The sequence below is a fragment of the Saccostrea echinata genome, unplaced genomic scaffold (assembly GCF_033153115.1).
Source record: "Saccostrea echinata isolate AGI-Se365-2 ecotype Australia unplaced genomic scaffold, CSIRO_AGI_Sech_v1 ptg000029l, whole genome shotgun sequence".
Taxonomy (NCBI): domain Eukaryota; kingdom Metazoa; phylum Mollusca; class Bivalvia; order Ostreida; family Ostreidae; genus Saccostrea; species Saccostrea echinata.
In genome coordinates, this window is record NW_026889778.1 from 18830257 (window position 1) to 18852181 (window position 21925).

The 21925-nt window shown below is 31.3% G+C and overlaps 2 protein-coding genes across 2 annotated transcripts in view; both read right to left on the minus strand.

Moving 5' to 3' along the window:
- Positions 1–21925, minus strand: part of LOC133195682 (hemicentin-1-like) — a 70206-nt gene that overhangs the window by 14550 nt on the left and 33731 nt on the right. The gene's annotated exons all lie outside the window — the stretch shown is intronic.
- Positions 17374–21727, minus strand: LOC133195684 (uncharacterized). Its single transcript, XM_061331590.1, has 5 exons — positions 21709–21727; positions 21483–21545; positions 19964–20039; positions 18133–18285; positions 17374–17491 (listed from the first exon to the last, which is right to left on the minus strand). Exons 2-5 carry the CDS (start codon positions 21532–21534, stop codon positions 17452–17454), a joined length of 321 nt encoding a protein of 106 aa, XP_061187574.1. The 5' UTR covers positions 21535–21545; positions 21709–21727; the 3' UTR covers positions 17374–17451.

The following is a 21925-nucleotide window of genomic DNA, read 5'->3' on the forward strand; positions in this document are numbered from 1 at the left end:
GTACGATGTACTGGTAACAGCAATCTAAAAAAATAATAATAATAACCTGCTTATACGCGGTCAGTCAGTTAAAAAACAAAATAAAACAAAACTTGAAATTAATCGGTTATTCTAAAACACCGTGTAAAATATACATGTCCAGTTTCTACTTTCGTTTTGAGAATCGGGTCAAATATAAGTACATTTTGTATTTCTTACGACATACATTTAGTAAAATTAGTAAAATTAGAAATAACCTTGTACAGAGAGTATAATATTTGTTGTCCATTCCATCTCTCGTTGTGCGAAACCAGTGTACTTAAAGTACACGCGACATGATTCAATTACATGTAGTTATTCACAATGTAGAAGAAAAAAAAGGGGGGGGGGATGAAAGACTGTTAACTAAGTAAGCTGAGAGGCGCAAGGCTGATTCTTTAGTTTTAAGTCCCATATAGTTATACATGTAATAATTACTTAATATCTATAATATACGTGAATAAATTACTTTAGAGAATCAAGGAACAATACAAAATTCAGCTATACCATTTATTCATGAGTGCGATCAGCATGTTTCTCAAATTTTCAAAACAGATTTTTTTTCTCGGATTCAGCAATGCGGAGTTTTTGCGTTTCTGAATTGTAAACAGTTGATGCCAATATCATTACACAAATTGCCAAATCACTAAACCATCTTATAAAAAAAAATCTCGAACAAATTTTGCATATTAATTATTTATTAGATAAAGTCGAAATCCTCGTCTCCGTTTTACAGGCCCTTAAACACTGTTAACAGAGATTCAAATGAATTTACATGTAGCACGCTCCCCCCGGATATTCTTTAAACTTTATCTCAAGAAATGTATGTAAAACTAGCAAATGAAATTATAAATACTGAGCAAAGATCTACGTGAATTAAAATATATTTATTTTATTTTAACATGTTTAAGTTACTTCATTTAATTAATAAGTTTGTACAATGTATATAACTTCATCAATTTTCTTTTCCTTTTTTTATTTTGTACTGTGTCCTATTTTGCTAAACATTTTTCTATCAATTTAATTTGTCAACAAAATCGATAACAAAAATTAAATTTTTTGTACGTCCATAAAGATTATTCCTGCTCCAAATAGCAAGTACATATACAGTGTAGGTTCATTTGTTTATTATTAACACCGGTGGCCGCAGACGCAGAACAATAGGTAATTAGTGCTCATTGTTACGCTAACCACTACAACTTACATGGAATATACATGTTGTACCCCGTTCTGCCCCAGTGCCTAAGACATGTACACAAGAAAGCCAAATCACGGGTTGATCTTCGATTTCTGATCAATACAATCAATTTAAACGTGTATTCCATTCAGATCTGTGACCTTAAAATATTAAAATCGATCAACTTAATCATTCATTATTTACACTTAGTAGGTCCCGTTTCTTATTTTCCATTCCATAAAATTAAATTAAATTAATGAGATTTTTAAAACTTATTGAATAAAAATGTATTATTTGGTGACTTGTGAAATTGTAAGAGACCAAAATCAAAATTACATGTATACTATTGCACTTACGCTATAATTCTGACAAATAATTTTGATCAGCTCCCGTCTGCCGATTGCACATGTATAAACATGTAGCAGAGTTATATTCTGGGACGATCTACGAATGCTTGCATTACGTATTCCTAAAAAAAGAAAAAATACTAATAATAAATGTGCCTCCAGACGGAACATATTCACCCCTGTTTTCATCTCTCAATTTATTTTAAAAAAGAATAAAAGTATCAGTTTCGGGCAGATTTTCAGGGGGGAAAGGATCAGAAAGACCGCAAATTAAAAGAAATATGCATATCTATGGGAAAGAATAAAAAAAAAATGCTATCACTTAAGGCCATATTTAAAATGAAAATGATTGTTTGTCCTCTCTTGACCGAGTGAAAATTTTTTTTTCTATTCTGCTGAAATTTTTTTTATCCCGATTTTTTCCCATCCATTAATAATTATTTCAACTTCAGTGCTTTTTTTAATGAAAAAAATCACCAACCTCCTTACCAAAATTTCTTAAGTCGGGCTATCAATCTTTTTTTTTTCTTCAAAAAGCCTTAATGTTTTAGTATAACAGTGACTTATGTTAAAATGAAATCATGCAAAAGAAAAATTCCATTTATCCTGCTTACAGATAAACAAGTCATGTACTATTTTCGTAGATTCTTGGAAAACATTTGCCTTTACGCTGACAATTTTATTTAATGTTTAACTTTAATTATAATTGTCAAGATTTTCACAACCGTATTATAATCGAGATCAGTGTCATATTTTTTGTCACAAGCAGTAAATATAAAGAAACATGAAAATGTTGTGAAAATTAAATAAAGAGAAAGTAAAGATTGAAGAAGGTTTTAACAACCCTAAGCTCTATTTTAGCACCTCCTCAGCTCAAGAACAATGACCACAGTAATTATCAGTAAATCTCAGCATCGACAGCACTTCAACAGTATTTATCAGTATTTATCAGACTCAACAGTAAAGACGACAGTAATTATCAGTATTTATCAGAAACAACTAAAATTATCACCAACAACAGTAATAATAACAGTAAATATCAGTATTTATCAGCAAGAACAGCACAGTATCAGTAATTATCAAACATTATCAGTACAATTTGGGATTCTCAGCACTTTTTTCGTCCAGTAGTGAAAGCATCCTCAGGTATATATAATTCAATTTGCTCAAATGAAAGGTCACGATCTCTTTCATAATTTGGAATTTGTGAAAAATTATTAGCATTTTTCAAAAAAATCCTTCTCGAGGATCACCTTGGCCAAAAAGGGTGAAACATACAAAATCTTCATCATGGGTAGATTCAATTTTTTTTTTCAAACCATGACCCCCGTGGTAGGGTGGGATTACAATCGGAGATTTAAGGAATGTTTATCATAAATAAATTTTAAAAACCTCTCAAAAACAGCATGCTCCCCTCTTAACTAAAGTTAAGGAAATTTAAAAAAAACTTTTTTTTTGAAACTTAGAGCGGAGGTTCATTACTTCTTAATCAAAACTGCCGAACAATTATTGGGAAACATGTCAGCCAAACATGTCGGCGGGTATTATTGGCAAACAGACCCTATATAACATCATAGAATTTTCGAGATGATGACTTTTTAAGCCTGTAAGAGCAACTAAATTGTTAGTATTATATCCTGTCTCGGTGTAATATTTCATCCTTCGAATTCTTAGAACATGCTCTTACGCACTGAAATAGCTGGGAGACATAAATACCATATCCATGTACCGTTCACGGTAGCTCAGTCCGTAGAGCGCTCGCTCCGTGATCAGGTGGTCATGAATTCGAATCTCGGCCTCGACTGACCTAAGTCGATAAAAAATGGGTAGCAACTGTTCCTTCGCCATGCGCTCGGCTCTTTGAAGTGAAAGTTGATGAGTCCTTCGGATGAGACCTCAAAAACCGAGGCCCCGTGTCACGGCAGGCGTTGGCACGATAAAGATTCCTCACTATTCAAAGGCCCTGAGTGCCAAGTAAAGGTCAAAATTTGAAGCCCTTCACCGGTATATGGTGATGTCTCTATATGAGTGAAAAATTCTCGAATGGGACGTAAAACAATATACAATCAATCAATCAACCATATCCAGATGATAGTGGAATTTTATTACATTAATAAGAAAAATTGACGATGACAAAGCTGCATCCGTTCCCTCCTCTGTCTGTAGGTTACTTGTTAATTGATAATAACCGTTGTCATAAAAAAAAATCCAAGTATGAAACAGATGTATTAGATTGAAATTTTTTTTTTTTAAATTTTGAGTTCACTGGGAAACATCAAGCTGAAAAATAATTGCAAGTAACTAATTTTGACTGATGAAATATCGTTGAAATGTCAAAATGTTGAAGGCCACAGCAAAAGTTTCTTCCTCTCATGAAGGAAATTTTAAATAAATTCTGCTACAGAAGAGTATAAATACAGGTCGAGTAACAAACGAACACAATTAGTGCTTATCGAAATTCCAACAAATTGTTGGAATACTTGGTCTCCAAGGACTACAATTTTATTGTCAATGAGAAACCCGAGCATCAAACAATACAAAATAGTAAGAATATTGATACTAAAAGGTTGTCCATAATATCACATAGGTATTAGATTTTTGGCTAAACAGTATATGTATGTATTTAATATAGAACTGAGATCAATCAATCAAGTGTTTCTTTAAAGATTTTCTTTCTTGAATTCATATCAGATGAGATATAATTAGAATTTTAAAGATGAGATTACATGTATATGTCTCTCTGCAATCTTCAAAACTGTTTGTTTATCTGAAGAGTTTCATGTCTGCCTGCAGTCTTAAGCACTGCTTTATAGGATGGTTAATATTAGCAAGTGTTGAGTCGTTTAAAAGTTTGCCGCTTTAATTTTGTTTAATGTTCAATGTCTATCCTGTTGATTCATACACTGTCAAAACGCACTTTGAAATATTATGCACTTTGTATTTTTTTTTCAAAGCGCATTAAAATTGGGACCAAGTTAACGCACTTTGAAAAAAAATGTGCACGGTTTAGTCAATATTCTTGCAAGTTTTAGATATGACAAAAAATTAATTGAATCTGGTTTGATAACTTTTCGGTGAGACGTCACTTCAAGATCTGAGAAAAAAAAATAAAGGTTGTCTTGTTCCCAAAGGTTCTCGTAACTGTTATAAGAGGAAAAAGTCTTTTAGAAATAATGTAGGAATGTTTGTTTAATAGCACAATTTGCTTTCTTTTTTATTTTATCCAGTCTGTAATAAGTTCGGTAGGTGTAGTTGTTTATTGTTTAATCCCGCACACAAATGGTGGCCTTTTTTTTTTTTTTTAAACAGTTATTTGGTAAGTATAAAGAGGTATGGCAAAGATATTAATTCATTTTGCAAATGTTTCTTTTGATATGTATTGCATTTGATTTTGTAAAGTTACTTTGGCTAAGGTATAGTTAGTTGGCTATTGTTGGCTAAATCAGCGATATAGCCCCTGAGTCTCTCTTCCTTTATATAATAGGGTGGCTATTTTTTTTAGGGAAGATTATTTCTTCTTCTTTTTTTTTTTTTTTTTATCTATTTTACATTAACTCAAATTTTTGGAGAGAAAGTAAATCAATGTCATACCAGTTATGTAAATAGAGGATATTCAATGTTTTGTAGATGAATATGGAATTTATTTCACGAGTGGGACAGGATTTTTTGATATTTTCACGAGTGCGAAGCACGAGTGAAAATATTAAAAAATCCTGTCTCACGAGTAAAATAAATTCCATATTCATCCACAAAACTTTGAATTTTCTGTTTATTACATTTTCTTTGATTTTCCCTTTGCCTCTGTCTTTTCTTTTTTCATAGGCTTGACGTCAACGTTGAGCGGTTGAGACGTCATAGCTTAGCAGTTGTGTGATTGAAAACATTACATAGCATGGATTTTAGCAACATATTTGGGAAGAAATTTGCAGTTTAGCTCTACCAAGATGCTTAGTTACTATCTCTATCTTATGACAGGCCAGGAATTATTTTTTACTTACTTTGATATCCTTTCACACTGTGAGAGAATATCATTTTGGTATCCTTTCACACTGTGAGAGAATATCACTTTTATTCAATAAATAAATCACAGTATTTCACTGTTGAAAATGTAATAAATACATATATCTCGGAAAATAAAGATAAAAAGTTGGGCTGAGGGACCTTCTACATGTCTTCTCCTCGTTCTCGATAAGAGGAGATCAATTCATCAGTTTTTCGAAAGAAATATAACAACATAATGCTGGCTTTTACTACAAATCTAAGTCCAACATTTTTGTTTTATTCATATTATTTTTCAAATTGCGTCAAGTGTCTCCATGGTAAAAATACTGATGTTCACTCTTAACGCACTATGATTTTTTTTTTCAATTTGCGTTGATTTTGTCCCACATTTAACGATTTCTGAGGAAATTTTTCCGAAGTGCGTAATCTGTGCGTAGCCACAATGCACTTATACACCACTTAAAGACAACAACTAGCAAATCGAAATTTATATTTTTTCCCCCCTACGTTTGCATTTGTATTTAGCTTTAAAATTATTTTTTTAATTACAGCATTTTTGTCTGAAATTACTATACGTGTGCAATACATATCTTTTCATTTTTTGTTCCCGGAGTTGTATTCAAACGTGAATCAATAATACTTTGTGGTCATCTTTGCACTACAGTCAATAAGTCTCCACCTTCATGAAATATTGAGATAATATTGAAATCTGTAAAACAAAATAAATAAGGTATATATTTAAAATCTTTTACATTGAAAATTTACTTATAAATAAGTTAGATATCATAATTTTAAAATGACATAGGTTTCAGTTAAATATAAGTATAGGTAACTGAAAGTAAGTAACTGAATCGGTAACATTTGTCTATATAAGGAAATGTAGAGAAGCTCGCTACTAAATTTCGGTCAAGTGGTATGTTAAGCTTTACGAGAGTATGTTTGCTTGTTGTTTAATGTATCATCCAGAATGTTTCACTCATATTGAGATGCCACAACTTTCCGATGGAGGGCTGCAAATTTAGACCTTTACTCGGTACTTGTGGCATTTGAGCAGTGAGGGATCTTTTTCGGGCCAGTACCTACTGCGGCACAGGACCTCGGTTTAAACGGTCTCATCCGAAGGATACAAAGAACATGATTCATTTAGAGCATTTTTAGCCCTGTGAATTTCTGAAAAAGAAAATCAAAACTGCTCAGTTGAAAATGCATTTAATTTCACCTGAAATCCTGGTGACTTCATATCTTAAAAGGACGAAATTTTCTCGCTCGTCCACATATTGACGTCATGACTTGTGTCATTATCCACAAATCCTGATAAATTCTTCAAAAAGATGACAAACTTTTCAGTTGTTTTTCAATATTTTGCATAGACCCCAACCTCTTATCTAAAACGTTCAAATATATCATGTAAAAAACTGTTTCAGAGGACTATTGTCCATGATTCACTTTTTGTATCGAAGGATGGGCTAATATTTTAGTTTTCTGTTGAAGATGCTCAATTACACCCATTTTCTTCAAAAATCAAGAACGTTAGAATTTCACAAAGTTCTTTTGAAAACATGGGCTTTCTAAGTAAAGTTTTTTTTTTTCATAGGACATGAAATAAGTCTTTGCTTTATATTGATGTTTGAAATGGGACGATTGGTCTCATTCGGTTTATAGGATATATGATCGGGGCCATTCTATATACAAAGTAAATCTAGCTCTTTGTATTATTTGTTTTACCTTCATTGTTTTCCACAACAACGACATACACATTTCTGTTTTCGATGTTTTTTTTCGTTTTCTGTAAGACTGCAAGTAGGCAAGGCATCAATAAACAGAATAAAATAAATTTTTAATCTTCAGAAAAACTATTACAAAAATTCTTATAGATGCACACTGTACCTTTCAATATGTCTTCCACTGAAATCCTTTTAAAATAAAAGTATAATAGACATTTGGTTTATGATTTTGCTTTTTATGCTGAAACGCATATACATGAAGACAATGGCTCATAACATAGATGAAAATGTTTTAAACAAACCCAGACTCACAAACTCATTCAGTAAGCAATTTGTATGCAGAAATAATGAAATAAGTGATTACATGGGAGGGAAAGCACTAGTTACTGAAAGAGAACTAATTGTAAGTAAGGTATCTCCCATCAAATATTCTTTATCGTACATGCGTGTGCGAAGGAGGATCAGACCTCTAGAAATTTAAGAAGAAGGTAATTGATTTATTTTAAATAAATTTTGAGTCAGCCTCATTATTTGGAAATATAATTTATGGATACTATTTTTTTCATAAGATACCATGTACAAGTACAAACATTGATATATCTGTTTAAAATTTTGTAAAGGAATATTTGGATTTTTCAGTAGTTCTTATTCACCTTTCATTTGCATTTTCATTTAAACCGAAAATATTTTTTTGATCTGCACAAATGTCCTGATTGATGATCATTTATTTAAGTGACGTTCTGCATGACGTAATCTTCATTTCTAGGAACATAAATATGTTGTAAAAACTGAGATCATAGTAAATGAAAAACAAATCACATAAAAAATTAAAAATTTATACTTACACATATCTTTGGAAACAGCATATCACTAATTTAAAAAAAAAAAAAATCAAATATATGTCAAAACATTGAATTTTCAGAAATCTGAGCATGTTTTGTAAGTTCTTGTCTCTTTTATTACACGTCCTCTTGAGGATGATTTAAGTTACAAGTCCGGCACAGATGAAAAACAGAAGAGTGGAGATAGATGCCAGTATGGGAATTAGAGGGAAATCTCTGAAACCAATTAATTTTCCATTATATCAATAGAATACGTGTATCTTTATAAACATTTGCACTATTTATTTATATATGGTTGGAAGTTTAACATCAAATAAATATAATGATTATTGCATTCTTTATTTTGCCAAAAAAAATTTACATGTACAACCCGTTGAAGAAGATTTGCATAAGCTCTGTTGTGACTCGGGCTCCCCCGTAAGATATTGAAAATAATATTAACTACAGTTTTAAGGGTAAAACGTACGTTTATTGCGAAACTTTTTTACTTATTGACAATCTAGTATTTCTATGATTTTTTAAATGTTTTACTGTAAACCAGCTTTTATTCACTTGTGATAAATATCTGGGAGTTTTGCGACCTTCTTTAACTTGCGAATATTGATCGCCGCGAATTATTTATTTTACTGTGTGTTTAAAGAGAAGGTTTCCGATGTCGAGAAAATTAATCGTCACGGATTGATTTTAAACTGCAGAATCGCAAATAAACGATGACGCGAATTATATGTGGATTACAGTATTGTGTGTTTTCCTTTCATCTTACTTCAGTTAGACGGCCCAGTCTGTATCAGTACTCTCTTAATTCATTAGCTAAGATGTCTCCGGTACATATTAAATACAGCATGACCCTATGGTACATACATGTATTAATAGCTTTGTTTTATTTAACACACGTTTTCCTGACATGTAAGAAGTATAACTCATCCTTATACAAAACTTGCTTGTAAAAATATATAGTATTACGTAATCAATTGCAAAATAACATTAAAAATATAAAAATAAAATCGCGAAAGTAAATAACCTAAATATATACATGTATATATATGTGTGTGTGAAATGGTATTTGTGTTTTGGTATTTTTTTGTCCTTAGTATGCATGTAAAAAGTCTTCTCGTTTACATCTATATCGATGCATTTGATATTTGGAAGTACGTATTAACGGTGCAGAGTTGTTTTTCATACATCACTTATGTGTTTGAAATCTTATTATTGGACAAAGGAGAAGCAATGTATAGTAGATTTTGATTGAGTTAATATAAGTCATAGATATGTAAAACTGGCAAGTTTCAGTAAACAACTCAGAATCGGTTTGATAGAGAAAGTTTTCATGAATTTTTTGAAAAATGTGGACCTGAAACAAAAACGTTACAACGTTTGTAAGACCTCATTTATAATAATTGTAGTAAGTGTTTTTATATCACAGCTTACCGATCACCGTCAGCCTCTGAGATGACTGAAGATCAGAGGATACAGCTGAGTTATTTGTCATACATATGATGGTCTTTCCGTTGTCTTCTTTGTTTACTGTAATGTTAACGTAGCATCCACAGTGTACGTTTGAGTTAAAGAGTCGATTGTAGAGGAAACAAACATTGATTTTAAGTATGTTCCCCGGAATATCCACCAGAGTGATGCAGGAGGACGACCCCCCCCCCCCCACCCCCCCACCCCCCAAAGATGAACACGTGACTATTATCTGATCGTTCTCCTCTTTATTTGGAATCTCGGCAATTTCCGGAATTTTCGGTCCCAGTGAAAGAAAAATAAATTAAAGTATAACATAGATGTCCACACTTCAAATTAAACTATAACATTGTTAGAAAGATGCGCTGTATTAGTAACCGGTTTCTCAATTAAAATTTGCCATCCCTAGAATATATAAATATAACTTAGACTGGATAATGTTTGTAAACTTATCAACAGTACCTCAGGCTGGATCGTTTTTGTAAAACTCTTGTGCTTAAAACTCGTAGAATTAAAGGTTTACATTATTTTAAATTTTGTCAAATACTAAAAGTACTATTCTACCAAGCAATAAAGAAGTTTACATGTTTCAACTTCAATTCCACATGATTGCATGTACAAAAATAATTGTCCCCGGCTTTCGCAAAAGCGAGGGGTCATTAAATCTCATTCGTTTGTCGGTTTGTCCGTCTGTCACAAAAACTTTAACATTTGTCACAAATTTTGAATGAGAAGAGATAGGGCTTTCATATTTCATATGTACATAACCTGTGACAAGACCTTTCGAAATATACTATGGTTTTTGACCCAATGACCTTGAAGTTTGACCTTTTTCCAAAAAAAATAATAACATTACTTTAAATTGGTCATAACTTTTAAAAGAGAAAAGTTAGAGCTTTCATATTACACATGTATATTACCTGTGACAAGACCATTCTAAATAAACTATGATTTTTGACCTTGTGACCTTGACCTTGAAGTTTGACCTACTTTTCAAAAATGTTATCTTTTCTTATGACTTTTGAAAGAGAAGTGATATGGCATTCATATTTGACACGTGCATTACCTGTGACAAGATGTTTCCCAGGATGTTATGATTTTTGACTTCTTGACCTTGACGTCATGTTTGACATAATTTTCAAAAAAATTAACTTTGGTGATTACTTTTGAATGACATATAATAGGGCGTTCATATTTGACACAATATGCCATAAATAATGGCATCCCATCCACTAAGACACTGAAAGCTGGGGACCACAATTCTTTGAATTTGCTTGATTAACTTTTGTCTCATGAATATTTAGTATATCGGTTTAAATTGTCAACTTAAAGGTTGATGTTCAACATTGAACTTTGTTTCTTCTTATACATTAACATTTCTTCTGGAAGGCCTAATCGCCTCTTACTATCAATTAAGTTAAAAATTAAACAATCACAAGTTTGATAATTAAGCCATCTTTTAGTTTGGCAATATGTGAAAGGTATACATTTTATACCTTACAAAACGTTTTATTCTCAAGATTTGTCCTTTGTTACTGCAATAATCAATTTAATATGTGATAATAAAATATGTGCTCGTTATCTAATAAAACTAAATTAATACTCCTAAAAGTGTATCTTAAGTAGCTGAAAAAATACATTGTTGAATTAAAAAAAATTTTTTTTGCTAAATATGAATTTGATAAATATCTTAAAAGTTAGAAAGAAATACAATAAAATTCTTCCTACTTCCGTCATTATTTTATGAAACCAAAACGATTATAAGGATATGGTAAATTAAGAGACTAAATAGTTTTATTTTCACTTTTTTAGATCTAAATTACTTTTTGGCTAAATTTTTTTTTTACGGAATTATAAAACATTTTCTTACTTTCATTTATTATAAAGATCAACAAAACCACAAGAGAGGTCCTCCAATGCATTATTAATTTATCTACAAAAAATGTTTGGAAGGAACATAATTAACATATATTGCAGAAAGTTCTGTAGGAAAAGCAACAATTAATTAATAAGTTTGGGAAATTTTGCAATGACCATTTCAAACATTTTAACATTGTTTTACTGCATTCGTTATTAGATATGTCAAGAACTTCTAAAGAAGGCGTTTGTATCGGCGCTACACGTTTACACAGAAAGTTTGTGTATGGCACATGTAGTTCTTTTAAACGTTCTCCGGACAGAGTAAAATCAACGGATGGGAAACTCAAAGGAGGAATATCAGTCTTAGAAGCTTGTAAAATTACTTCATTAGAGACTGGACAATGGAATGCTTGTAACGCAAAATACTTTGGAGTAACTCACACATATTAGTGTGGCCCTTATGAATTAAAGTCTTTTCGGAAATTAAGCACTCCGAGTCAGCTTACAAGTACTGGAATTCTTCAAATCTTTGTGACAAATAAAAACAAGCATCAAGAACTTCAAAATGATTTAGGATTCATAAGGAAAGGTCAAGCATCAAATGTTTAATGGCTTGCATTTACAAGCAGATATATATGTAATAAGGAAAAAAACCAAAATTTTAATAGATTTACAAAGAAAACATGTTAAAAGTAATTAAAAGATTAAATTTGAATCAATTTGGCTACATATTAAAAAAATACAATTGCTAATTGAAGTTATTTCTCCTAAAGTTACCATTATTGTTAACAATGTGCGTCTTCCAGGTATATTTCATTCGTAACTCTTTGCGACTCTTTTCTACCCGATGCCCCTGTCTCTATGTAGCAAAAATATTTAAGGCGAAGATGCCAACTAGGAAATCAGTTTAATTGTCTTCATTTTTTAATATATTTCATTTATTAGGGTAATTAAATTATAAGAGTCTTGTGATTTTATATGTCATTGATTAATTTTACTTTTCTTGATAAATGCTGTATTTTAAACTCTTATAATGACTTTGATTTCAAATAAAAAAAATTCTTCAACTTTATAAGCTAGAAAATATCATAATGGTGGTTGATAAAATTCAATAATTTATCAAGCGTATTTTGCATTTCGGATGATTACTAAAGGGAGGAGAGGATTAGATGATAATACCCCCCCCCCATCTCTCTCACACACATTCTGTACAGGTAATGCACGTGTCAAATATTCTCTGTCTAGCTTGTTTTGGACACCTATCTAGGGCCTGTAAATAAATTAACTATCCGATATTGGAATTCCATCAAGAGACATTATAGTTGAAACTCAATTGCAAAAAATAAAATGTATTCTTCTTTTACATAGCAACTGACTTCAAACTTTTTTCTCCAACTTTATACGCTTGAAAATATCAAACTGATAGTTGATAAAAACTATTAATTTATATAGTGTATTTTGCATTTCGAATCATTACTTAAAGAAGGAGAGGATTAGGTGATAATATATCCCCCTCTCTCTACCAATTCTGTGCCTTAACTATAGCTTGTTTTGGACATCGAGTTAAAATAGTCAAATCAAAGTGAATGGACTAAATGTGAAGACAACGAACAGTATTTAAGCTCAAAAGTCCATTTAAATAATACAAATCAGGAGCAGAGCAAACACGAAAGTCTGAAAACATCAAGAGGTGAGATCAGGTACCATGCTGTTGTAAGCATCTCCTGTCGACCGGGCACACTCGCTCTATAGGCTCCTTGTCATGATTGGGCAAAAAGAAAAAAAATCAATGTGTAAATAATAGCCTCACAAAGTCAGTCAGCATTCGACTTAATGTATAACAAGGTCGTTGTATGATACTTGCGAAATGGTGACTTTAAACGTGACAGACATCTTAGAGGCTCTTTAAGGGAGCAAAAAATCCCGATTTTTATATTGATCAGGACATATAAAGAATATATAAAGGTGTATTAATGATTATTTTTTGTTTTGTATGATTCAATACAATATTTTCACCCAATACCGCTGAGGTGTAATGATGAACTATTTCGTTTTGTCTGTTTCAATAAAGAATATTTCCACCCGATACCTCTAAAATAGATATTTGTATGGGGTAGTGTAATTACTTTTCTTACTATCATTTAAAAACATGAGAAATATATGCAATAACTGAAGTTAAAACAATAATGTTCAGAGAAAATTCTTAATAATTACTCATAAATTTAATATACAGTCCCTGAAACGTTCTACTTTCCCATTTTTCCGTTCGCTCACCGTTCGTTCAGCGTTCGTTCAGCGTGCGTTCACCGTTCGTTCACCGTGCGTTCACCGTTCGCTCTTCGTTCACAGTTTTGCGTTCAGCGTTCACCGTGCGCTCGCGTTCACCGTTCACAAAGCGTTCACTGTTCGCTCTTCGTTTGTTCACTTTGCGTTCACCTTGCGTTCAGCGTTCAGTTATCGTTCAGTCTTTATTGCCATTCGGAACTCCGAACTGAAAGGACTTATCTTTTTTAAGTAAGGATTTACAGGTTTTAAATTTTATAGTTAACATATCGTGTTTAAAGAATCATTATTATCAGAAATACGAAAATATTTATTTCTAACACATTTTTTTTTCAAATAATACAGAAATACATGTTAGAACTAATTCTGAGGATTATAAACAGTACCATGGATATCCAGTTAATTAAATATCTTTAGAGCGAATTAAATTGATAGTGGGGATTGAAAAAAAAAATGTTTAAAACGTAATACATTATAGAATTTTTTTCTACTTTACATATATAAAGTCTTTAATTAGAGAGAGAGAGAAATGCCTTTATACATGTAACATGATTATCATTAATATAACCAAAGTGATTCTCCAGTAATGATATTTTTCACCGTATCTTTATATGTTTGCCATTCGATATGATTAAGAGCCCCCCCCCCCTTCCCTCTAAATCGGTTACTTAGTACATGTATGTCCAGTATATTTTAATTAACATTTAAAAAGAAGTTAATGTGTTTTGTAGCACAAAAAATTCAGTCTCAAAACAAACTTGCATCTAAACAAAGTCATTAAACAATAGTAATTCAAAATATACATGTGCCGGCGGTGATATTTTAAATTGGCAGGGAATATATTTCAAATTCAAGCGGTTTAATCATTCCAAGTGTTTATTCCCAATGTATTTTATTCATTTATTATTTTTTAGAAGTGTTGGAATCAGACCTAGAAATGATAAGAAAAAATGTTTAACTTAAAACTTCTTGGAAATAATAAAACTTTGCCTTCGGTGTGACGAGACGTTCACACCTGCACAGTGTCGAATGATTTTGATTGACAGGTGAAGCACGTGGACTTCGTGTCAACTTGAAGCAGGAAAATAAAAACCGATTATGACTGTAAAACAAATGGATTTTTTGATAAAAATGGTTACTTTCATTGCCTGATATATTTGGAAAAAAAATAAGATTTTTTATTTGATATAGGTACAAACATTTGAGGAAGGGGGGGGTAAAACCGAATCTCTCTCTCTCTCTCTCTCTCTCTCTCTCTCTCTCTCTCTCTCTCTCTCATTTGTCTGTTTAATAAAACTATGACAGCATATTACTTAAATATCAAGTTGTGAAAATTTAATATATAAAAAATAATATGAATGCCTCTTTGTATCATGTTGTCCGAGTATAATCACGGCCGGGAAATGTCTACAGATACATGTATAAGTCTGCTCAATAAATCATCATAAAAAAAAAAACTGACACATCAGTATATTATTGCATTAAAAATTTAAAATACTGGCGTATTTATGCAATACGTCCAAATACCTTTGTAAAATATTTTATTTTTTTTTTCTCATTTTTTTTTTTTACACGGAATCGCCTTGGCACGGATATACATGTATATATATATATATATGGTTGTTACAACCGTTGTAATTCATTCTATAAGTCCGTAGTTTGCTCTTCTAAAATCCACATTATTTATAATGATTTTATATATCAAATAAGAATAAACATATTTATTTTACAATTAGATTACTACAGCGTTTGGTAACAATTACAAAAATTTTACTTAATGTGCATGTATCGTCTTTCTTAGGACAGTTTTCATTGATTTGTTTATTTATTTATTATTCATTTATTTTTTAGCACCAGGCATACATACAATAGAATAGTTTCAGTGCAAGGAAAAGATCAGAGGCATTCCGAATAAATCGTTCATCTTGCGTTCACCGTTCGTTCACCGTTCACTTTGCGTTCGCGTTTGCGCTCCGTTCGCGTTCTGCGTTCGCTCACCGTTCACCGTTCACACATCGTTCACCAAGTTGCGTTCAGCGTTCACACATCGTTCACTCACCGTTCGCTCTGCGTTCGTTCAGCGTTCGTTCACCGTTCGTTCAGCGTTCGCTCACCGTTCAAGTGGGAAAGTAGAACGTTTCAGGGACTGTAGTCATTTTTAGCAATGATAAATGGATATTTATAAGGAATATTCTTAACTTGGGGAACATTTAGAGATAATATTTAACTTTGAAAATATTAATTACACTCACACTGAATTAGGATTTCCAGAGCCTAATTATAAATGGTCACTTGTTTTAAAATTTATACAATAAAAAAGCATAGTTCGTGTATATTACAGATACTCTATGAGTTAAAGAGACTGGAACCAAATACACCTGTAGATTCACAGATGATTTAGAGGAGCTCTTGACAACAGGCCTTAAAAAGCACAGAAAAACCATTATACAGGTCAATAGAGGGAAGACGAACCCAGTCCTTCTAAAACAGATGGAGCAGAGTTGTCTTCGTTACAGAGCAGAGAGTCATCGAGATTGTTAGTTAATTTTATTACATTTTCAACAGTGAAATACTGTGATATATTTATTGAATAAAAGTGATATTCTTTCACAGTGTGAAAGGATACCAAAATGATATTCTATCACAGGGTGAAGGGATGTCAAATAAGTAGAAAATAATTTCGGGCCTGTCATAAGATAGAGCTAGTAACTAACCATCTTGATAGAGCTAAAACGGCAAATTTCTTCCCAAATATGTTGTTAAAATCCATGCTATGTAATGTTTTCAATCTCACAACTGCTATGCTATGACGTCTCAACCGCTCAACTATGACGTCAAGCCAATGACACTGTGATAAGAAAAGACAGAGGCAAAGGGAAAATCAAAGAAAATGTAATAAACAGAAAATTCAATGTTTTGTAGATGAATATGGAATTTATTTCACGAGTGAGACAGGATTTTTTTTTATATTTTCACTCGTGCTTCGCACTCGTGAAAATATAAAAAAAATCCTGTCCCACTCGTGAAATAATTTCCATATTCATCTACAAAACATTGAATATCCTCTATATATTTCACAGTTTAACGGTTTCATATATAAAGAAAAGTTACTTTAAATAATCCTCCTGACAACGTACGCTTTATAGGTCATGCGATTTAAGGTTTCATTTGTGTGTATCTTCATCTAAATCTCAAATATTTTCATTAGATAATAAATAGATTTATGTCTGGATATGTGAAGACGATGAAAGTAAGTTGTGCCGTCTCGTTTCTTTTACATAATGCTGACAATGTATTAAAGGAGGATAATTTAAAAAGACACGAAAGACACGAAAGTATTAAATAGTTCAAAAACATATCATGAAATTTTATATATTGAGTGAAGCAATGTAAAAAATATGACTCTTGTGTTTGAAAAAAAAAATGTTCTGGAAGAAATATGACTTAACTTTTTACATAATCTTACAATGTATACGTAGTTCCAACTAATTTATGAAAATTTTATAAATGAATAAAAACCTTTCTCAGCTAATCTAAAATGCTTACTCTTCTCAATGTAGTGAAAATATTACAAGATAATTTTGTAACTGGACAATAATTTCAAAGCCTTCGAACAACGCCTTAATATATATAAAGAAATGCACATGACACATTAGTCTTGACACATAGTTTTACATCTTTTAATATACAAATACAACTGAATACATGTTAACATTGTTTTGTTGTTTATTTATTTAGTTGCTGGTGACTCTGGCAATCCTTTTCCTCTTCCTGCTGTAAAAAGAACATTTTGAATTAATGATAGAGGAAATAACAATTTGTAGATAATTTTTTTTTTCAAGCATTTGTGGGCTGGTAACATCCATTTAGGTTTTCAATATTGCATATCCTAAGCCTTGCCCGAAAAAATGATTTTGTGTTTCTAGGTGTAAAAGATGAAAGGGGAGCAGAAAAAACATTGATAAAAGAAGGGGTGTTGACAAATATTAAAATGGAATTGGAAGTTCCAAAAATATAGAATCAACTGTGTCTGTAACTATTTACCCCTGTATGGCCAATCCCCCTGCTCCCCTCAAATTCATGTCTGAAGCCTACTAGTGTTGTGTTTGAAACGAAATATATGCATCTATTGTTAATTACTGGACATGTAAACTTTTCTTGATGTTATCTTTTGTTTTCAATTCTAACCGGCTTAACAAGGTGATTTTACTTGTCAAATCAGTTAGAAATTATGGTAGTGGAATGGAGGAATGAAAATTAGTAAATTCACTAAATGCTTAGCAATATTCACTGTTGAATAATGAAGCAATATCTTACGTGTCTGTTTAGTTAAATATAACTAGTTAACAAAGTAAACTTACTCAACACAGTAGAAACTAAATTTGAATTAGTGATTGTATAGACAGTATTCTTACTTATTCTTTTTCCCAGTTTCCTTTGTGTACTTTTTTAATGTAGTCACTCCCAGTGGTCTCAAGTCCTCTATTAATCCATTACGTCGCATTCTGCTAAGAAATCTCATGAGGTAATGGATAACCAAGTTCATCCTTGTCGTTTTTTCTCTATGCCTGCAAATATGAGTTCCTTAAAAACTGTTTTGTTTAAAAAAAAAACCAAATTAAGAATTTTTATGGTTCAGTTCAACTTTTGAAAAAAGTAATATGCTGTATATGTTTGTATATCGTTGACGATGTGATGAAAATAAAAATATGGTTGAGATTCGTCTAAACTTGCAATTAATTGTCACTAATTCAGGCACGCAATTCAGCATACTTTGTACATGCCTTAACGTGCCTTTTAGATAACATGAATTTCGTAAATCTAATTATGGAGAGACGTCGAATGTGATACCATTCCGAGGAATACGTGGACCATACTGCACGACCACACGTTCACGTGCGCCCAGGATGTTTTAATCCATACTTGAGAGAATTTCTGTACGCAGAAGTTTTCAATTATGATACCTCCTCTTCCAAATTTACTGAAGATTTGACAAATTATCCTCTTGAACCAAATTCCTTAATTAAGCAATATAAGTGGACCCCTGACCAAATATAGCATATATTTATAGACAGAACCCCTGTTATATATGTACTATTCCCTTAGCCTATCAGATAGCATATGACGATTTTCCTTCAAAAATGATTTTGAAATATCACGTCAAGCTGATACGCATATTGTGACGATACAACCTATAAGACTTAAACCAAATTTTTTATCCAATCAAATAGCGCGTTATCAACTGATTTAGAATAATATTATTGAATCAATGAATGTATTAAAACTGCAAAAGGAATTGGAACATTGATTTCATGTCATTTCCTATTATACACTGTTTTTAGTATATTTTGATAGTCTTCAGGTTATGCTTAATTTATAATTTAAATTGCAAAATTGGAAATATTTACTTAGAACGGGCGGATCCAGCAATTTCCGAAAAGATTGGGTTCCATGGTGGTGCCCTCTCCCATCACAAACATGCACACTCGAACAAAGATTCACACACACGGGGAGAGAAAAATCACATTAGGTCGTGGTACAATATATGTTTGTTAAATACGTCTCTTTATTCTTTTAAAATGTAACCCCCCCCCCCCCATCCGAATGAAAAAAAAAAAAACAAACAAACACATTCTAAAAACTACCGTAGCCTTAGAATAAATTGAATTTGCAAAATTTCCATTAAATACAGGGAATAATTGTTGCGGATTTGATAAACTTGTGTTCATTATATTAACTGAATTTTTCTTAAACCTACCTGTAAGTGGGTGTAAAACAAAGAATTAATTTATTGTGGCCTTGTGCATAATCCCTTAAATGACTTATTTAAGTTAGTTCCTTCAAAAGGTGAAAAATGGTATATAGCTGAAGATCGACGGAAACTGATAACAAATTGAACCTCGTACGTTATTTTTCATATATTGAAATAAGTAGAATATTTTTGTATAACAAACATCCATAAATTAAAAAATACTGAAAGGGGGATAGTGAAGTAAAAAGAGGAAAGGAAATATGTGAGACGCTATCTATTGCAACTGTAACATGAGCAGAGTGGCGGCTGATTGAGCTGTTTTGGACCACGTTTAAAATCAAAACGGATAATTAAAACATATATTCCAGAAAACATGTTTAATCCTTACCTTTCTACCACTAGCAAGACAAATGAATCATATTCTTATAAAAATACATTTCATCTACTAACCAAACATTGTAAAAAAATTTTTTTGCTTATCAATCATATTTCACCTTTTGAACTTTTGGCTATCAGGGGTACTCTTCAGCATTCCCTTGTCATTATCAACCTTCACTGAGAGTGATGCACCTTGGAAAACAAAATACAGAAATTGTAGTTATGAAATATCGGAATAAATGCTTAAGACTAAAAAATTATATATAGTAGTCTTCTCTTAATACTGAAATGTTCAATATAGCTTCAACGTTGAAAATAAAACACGGTTAAATGATTAAGAAAACTAATATCATTTAAATAAAATCTAAATAGATAAATCTATCTTGTAAGACTTGAAAATACATATCTGTTCCTCACTTTTAATTGACCTGATCTTAAAGACATTCTATTAAACTGAATCGTGTCTTACGAAAATATAGAAAATATTTACGCTAAATAATGTTTATACTGTAAACGAACTTTAATTAGTGTGCGAGAAATATCCGCTTCTTCTGTCTTATTAAATGTACAAACAAAATTTAACTTCTGTTTCAAAATGGTCAATGAAAGGTTTAATATATCAACTTCGAAAATAAATTTATGACTCGGTGTTCAACATTGAATCAACTTTTGCTTCTACATTCATATTGCTTCCAGAAATTACCTCTTACTATCAATAAAGCTAATAATAACAGTTTTTACCAAAACTAGTGTAGTAATTTTATCTTATTTTATATTCCTAAATGACCAATTACATGTTTGGTAATTTCAGACATCTTTTAGTTTGGTAATCCTAAGAAGGTATAAAGGTTTATAGTTTCATACAAGGTTTTATTTGCAAGCTTTCCTAGTCAATTTAATTTGTAATAATATAATACGTGCTTGTTAACTGATTAAACTTATTTCATAAAGGTAAAAGTGTATTTATGAAAATGAAAATAAACTACATTGAAAAAAAAGAAGAGAAAACAAAATCCACGTCAAATGCTGATTGTCTCAAAGTTACCAAAAATACAATAAAATGATTCGTAAGTTCAACAGTCAATGTATAAAAGTTATTGTTATTACCTGATATTGTTAATAAAACAAAGATAATATATGTATGATAAATTAAGGCTTTTGATTGTTTTATTTTCACATTTTCTTCATCTTAATTACTGTTTGGATTTTTTTTTTTTTTTTTTTTTTTTTTTTTTTTTTTTGCTTAATATGCCGAATATCTCAAAGTTAGCAAAAAATACAATAAAATAGTCCGTATTTTTCTACAGACAATGTATGAAAGTAAAATATTGTTCATAAATCAATGATTATAAAGGTATGGTAAAATAAGGCTTTAATCGTTTTATTTTCACATTTTCTAGGTACTAATTACTGTTTGGATAATTGTTTTTGCTGAATATGCTGAATATTACAAAATTAGCCCCAAAAAAATCCGTACTTTCATGAGTCAATGTAGAAAAGTAAACATTGTTCATAAAAAAATATAAAGGTATGGCAAATTTGGGGTTTTAATCTTTTTTCCCCACATTTCCTAGGTCTAAACTACTGTTTGGATTAAAGTTCTTTTTTAAACTAAATTATAAAATATCTTCTTACCTTCATTTATAATGAAGATCAACAAAACAACAAGAAAGGGCTCTAAATGCATTATAAGTTTACCTACAAATAAATGATAGGAGGGAACATAATTTACACGGATAATAAAAAGTTCAGTTGCATATGCTACAATGAATTAATAAGTTTGGGAAATTAGCAATGACCATTTTAAACATTTTGGAACTGGAAATAATTGCAATTTGTTTACAGAAGATTGAAGACTTACCGTGATTTTAATACAAGTGGATATTTACCAACTCGAAATAATCTTACCTTATTTAAGACTAATAATGGATAATGCAATGATTAAGTATGCAGAATTAACTTAAATATACATACGTTTTTCGAGTAGCTTTAAAACAGAATGACGCACAATTCTTCGAAGTAATTGACACTTAACACCTGACACTCAGCTGATCCTTAAGAATTTAACTTTAGCACAT

What these genes read in the sequence shown, in the direction of transcription:
- LOC133195684 (XM_061331590.1), bottom strand. Translation starts at nt 21,534, where the DNA reads ATGCATTTAGAGCCCTTTCTTGTTGTTTTGTTGATCTTCATTATAAAT. An exon ending in GATCTTCATTATAAATGAAG is followed by an intron (nt 20,040 to 21,482) that starts GTAAGAAGATAT and finishes TTGTTTTCCAAG; the next exon opens with GTGCATCACTCTCAGTGAAG. An exon ending in GATAGCCAAAAGTTCAAAAG is followed by an intron (nt 18,286 to 19,963) that starts GTGAAATATGAT and finishes TCATATTTGCAG; the next exon opens with GCATAGAGAAAAAACGACAA.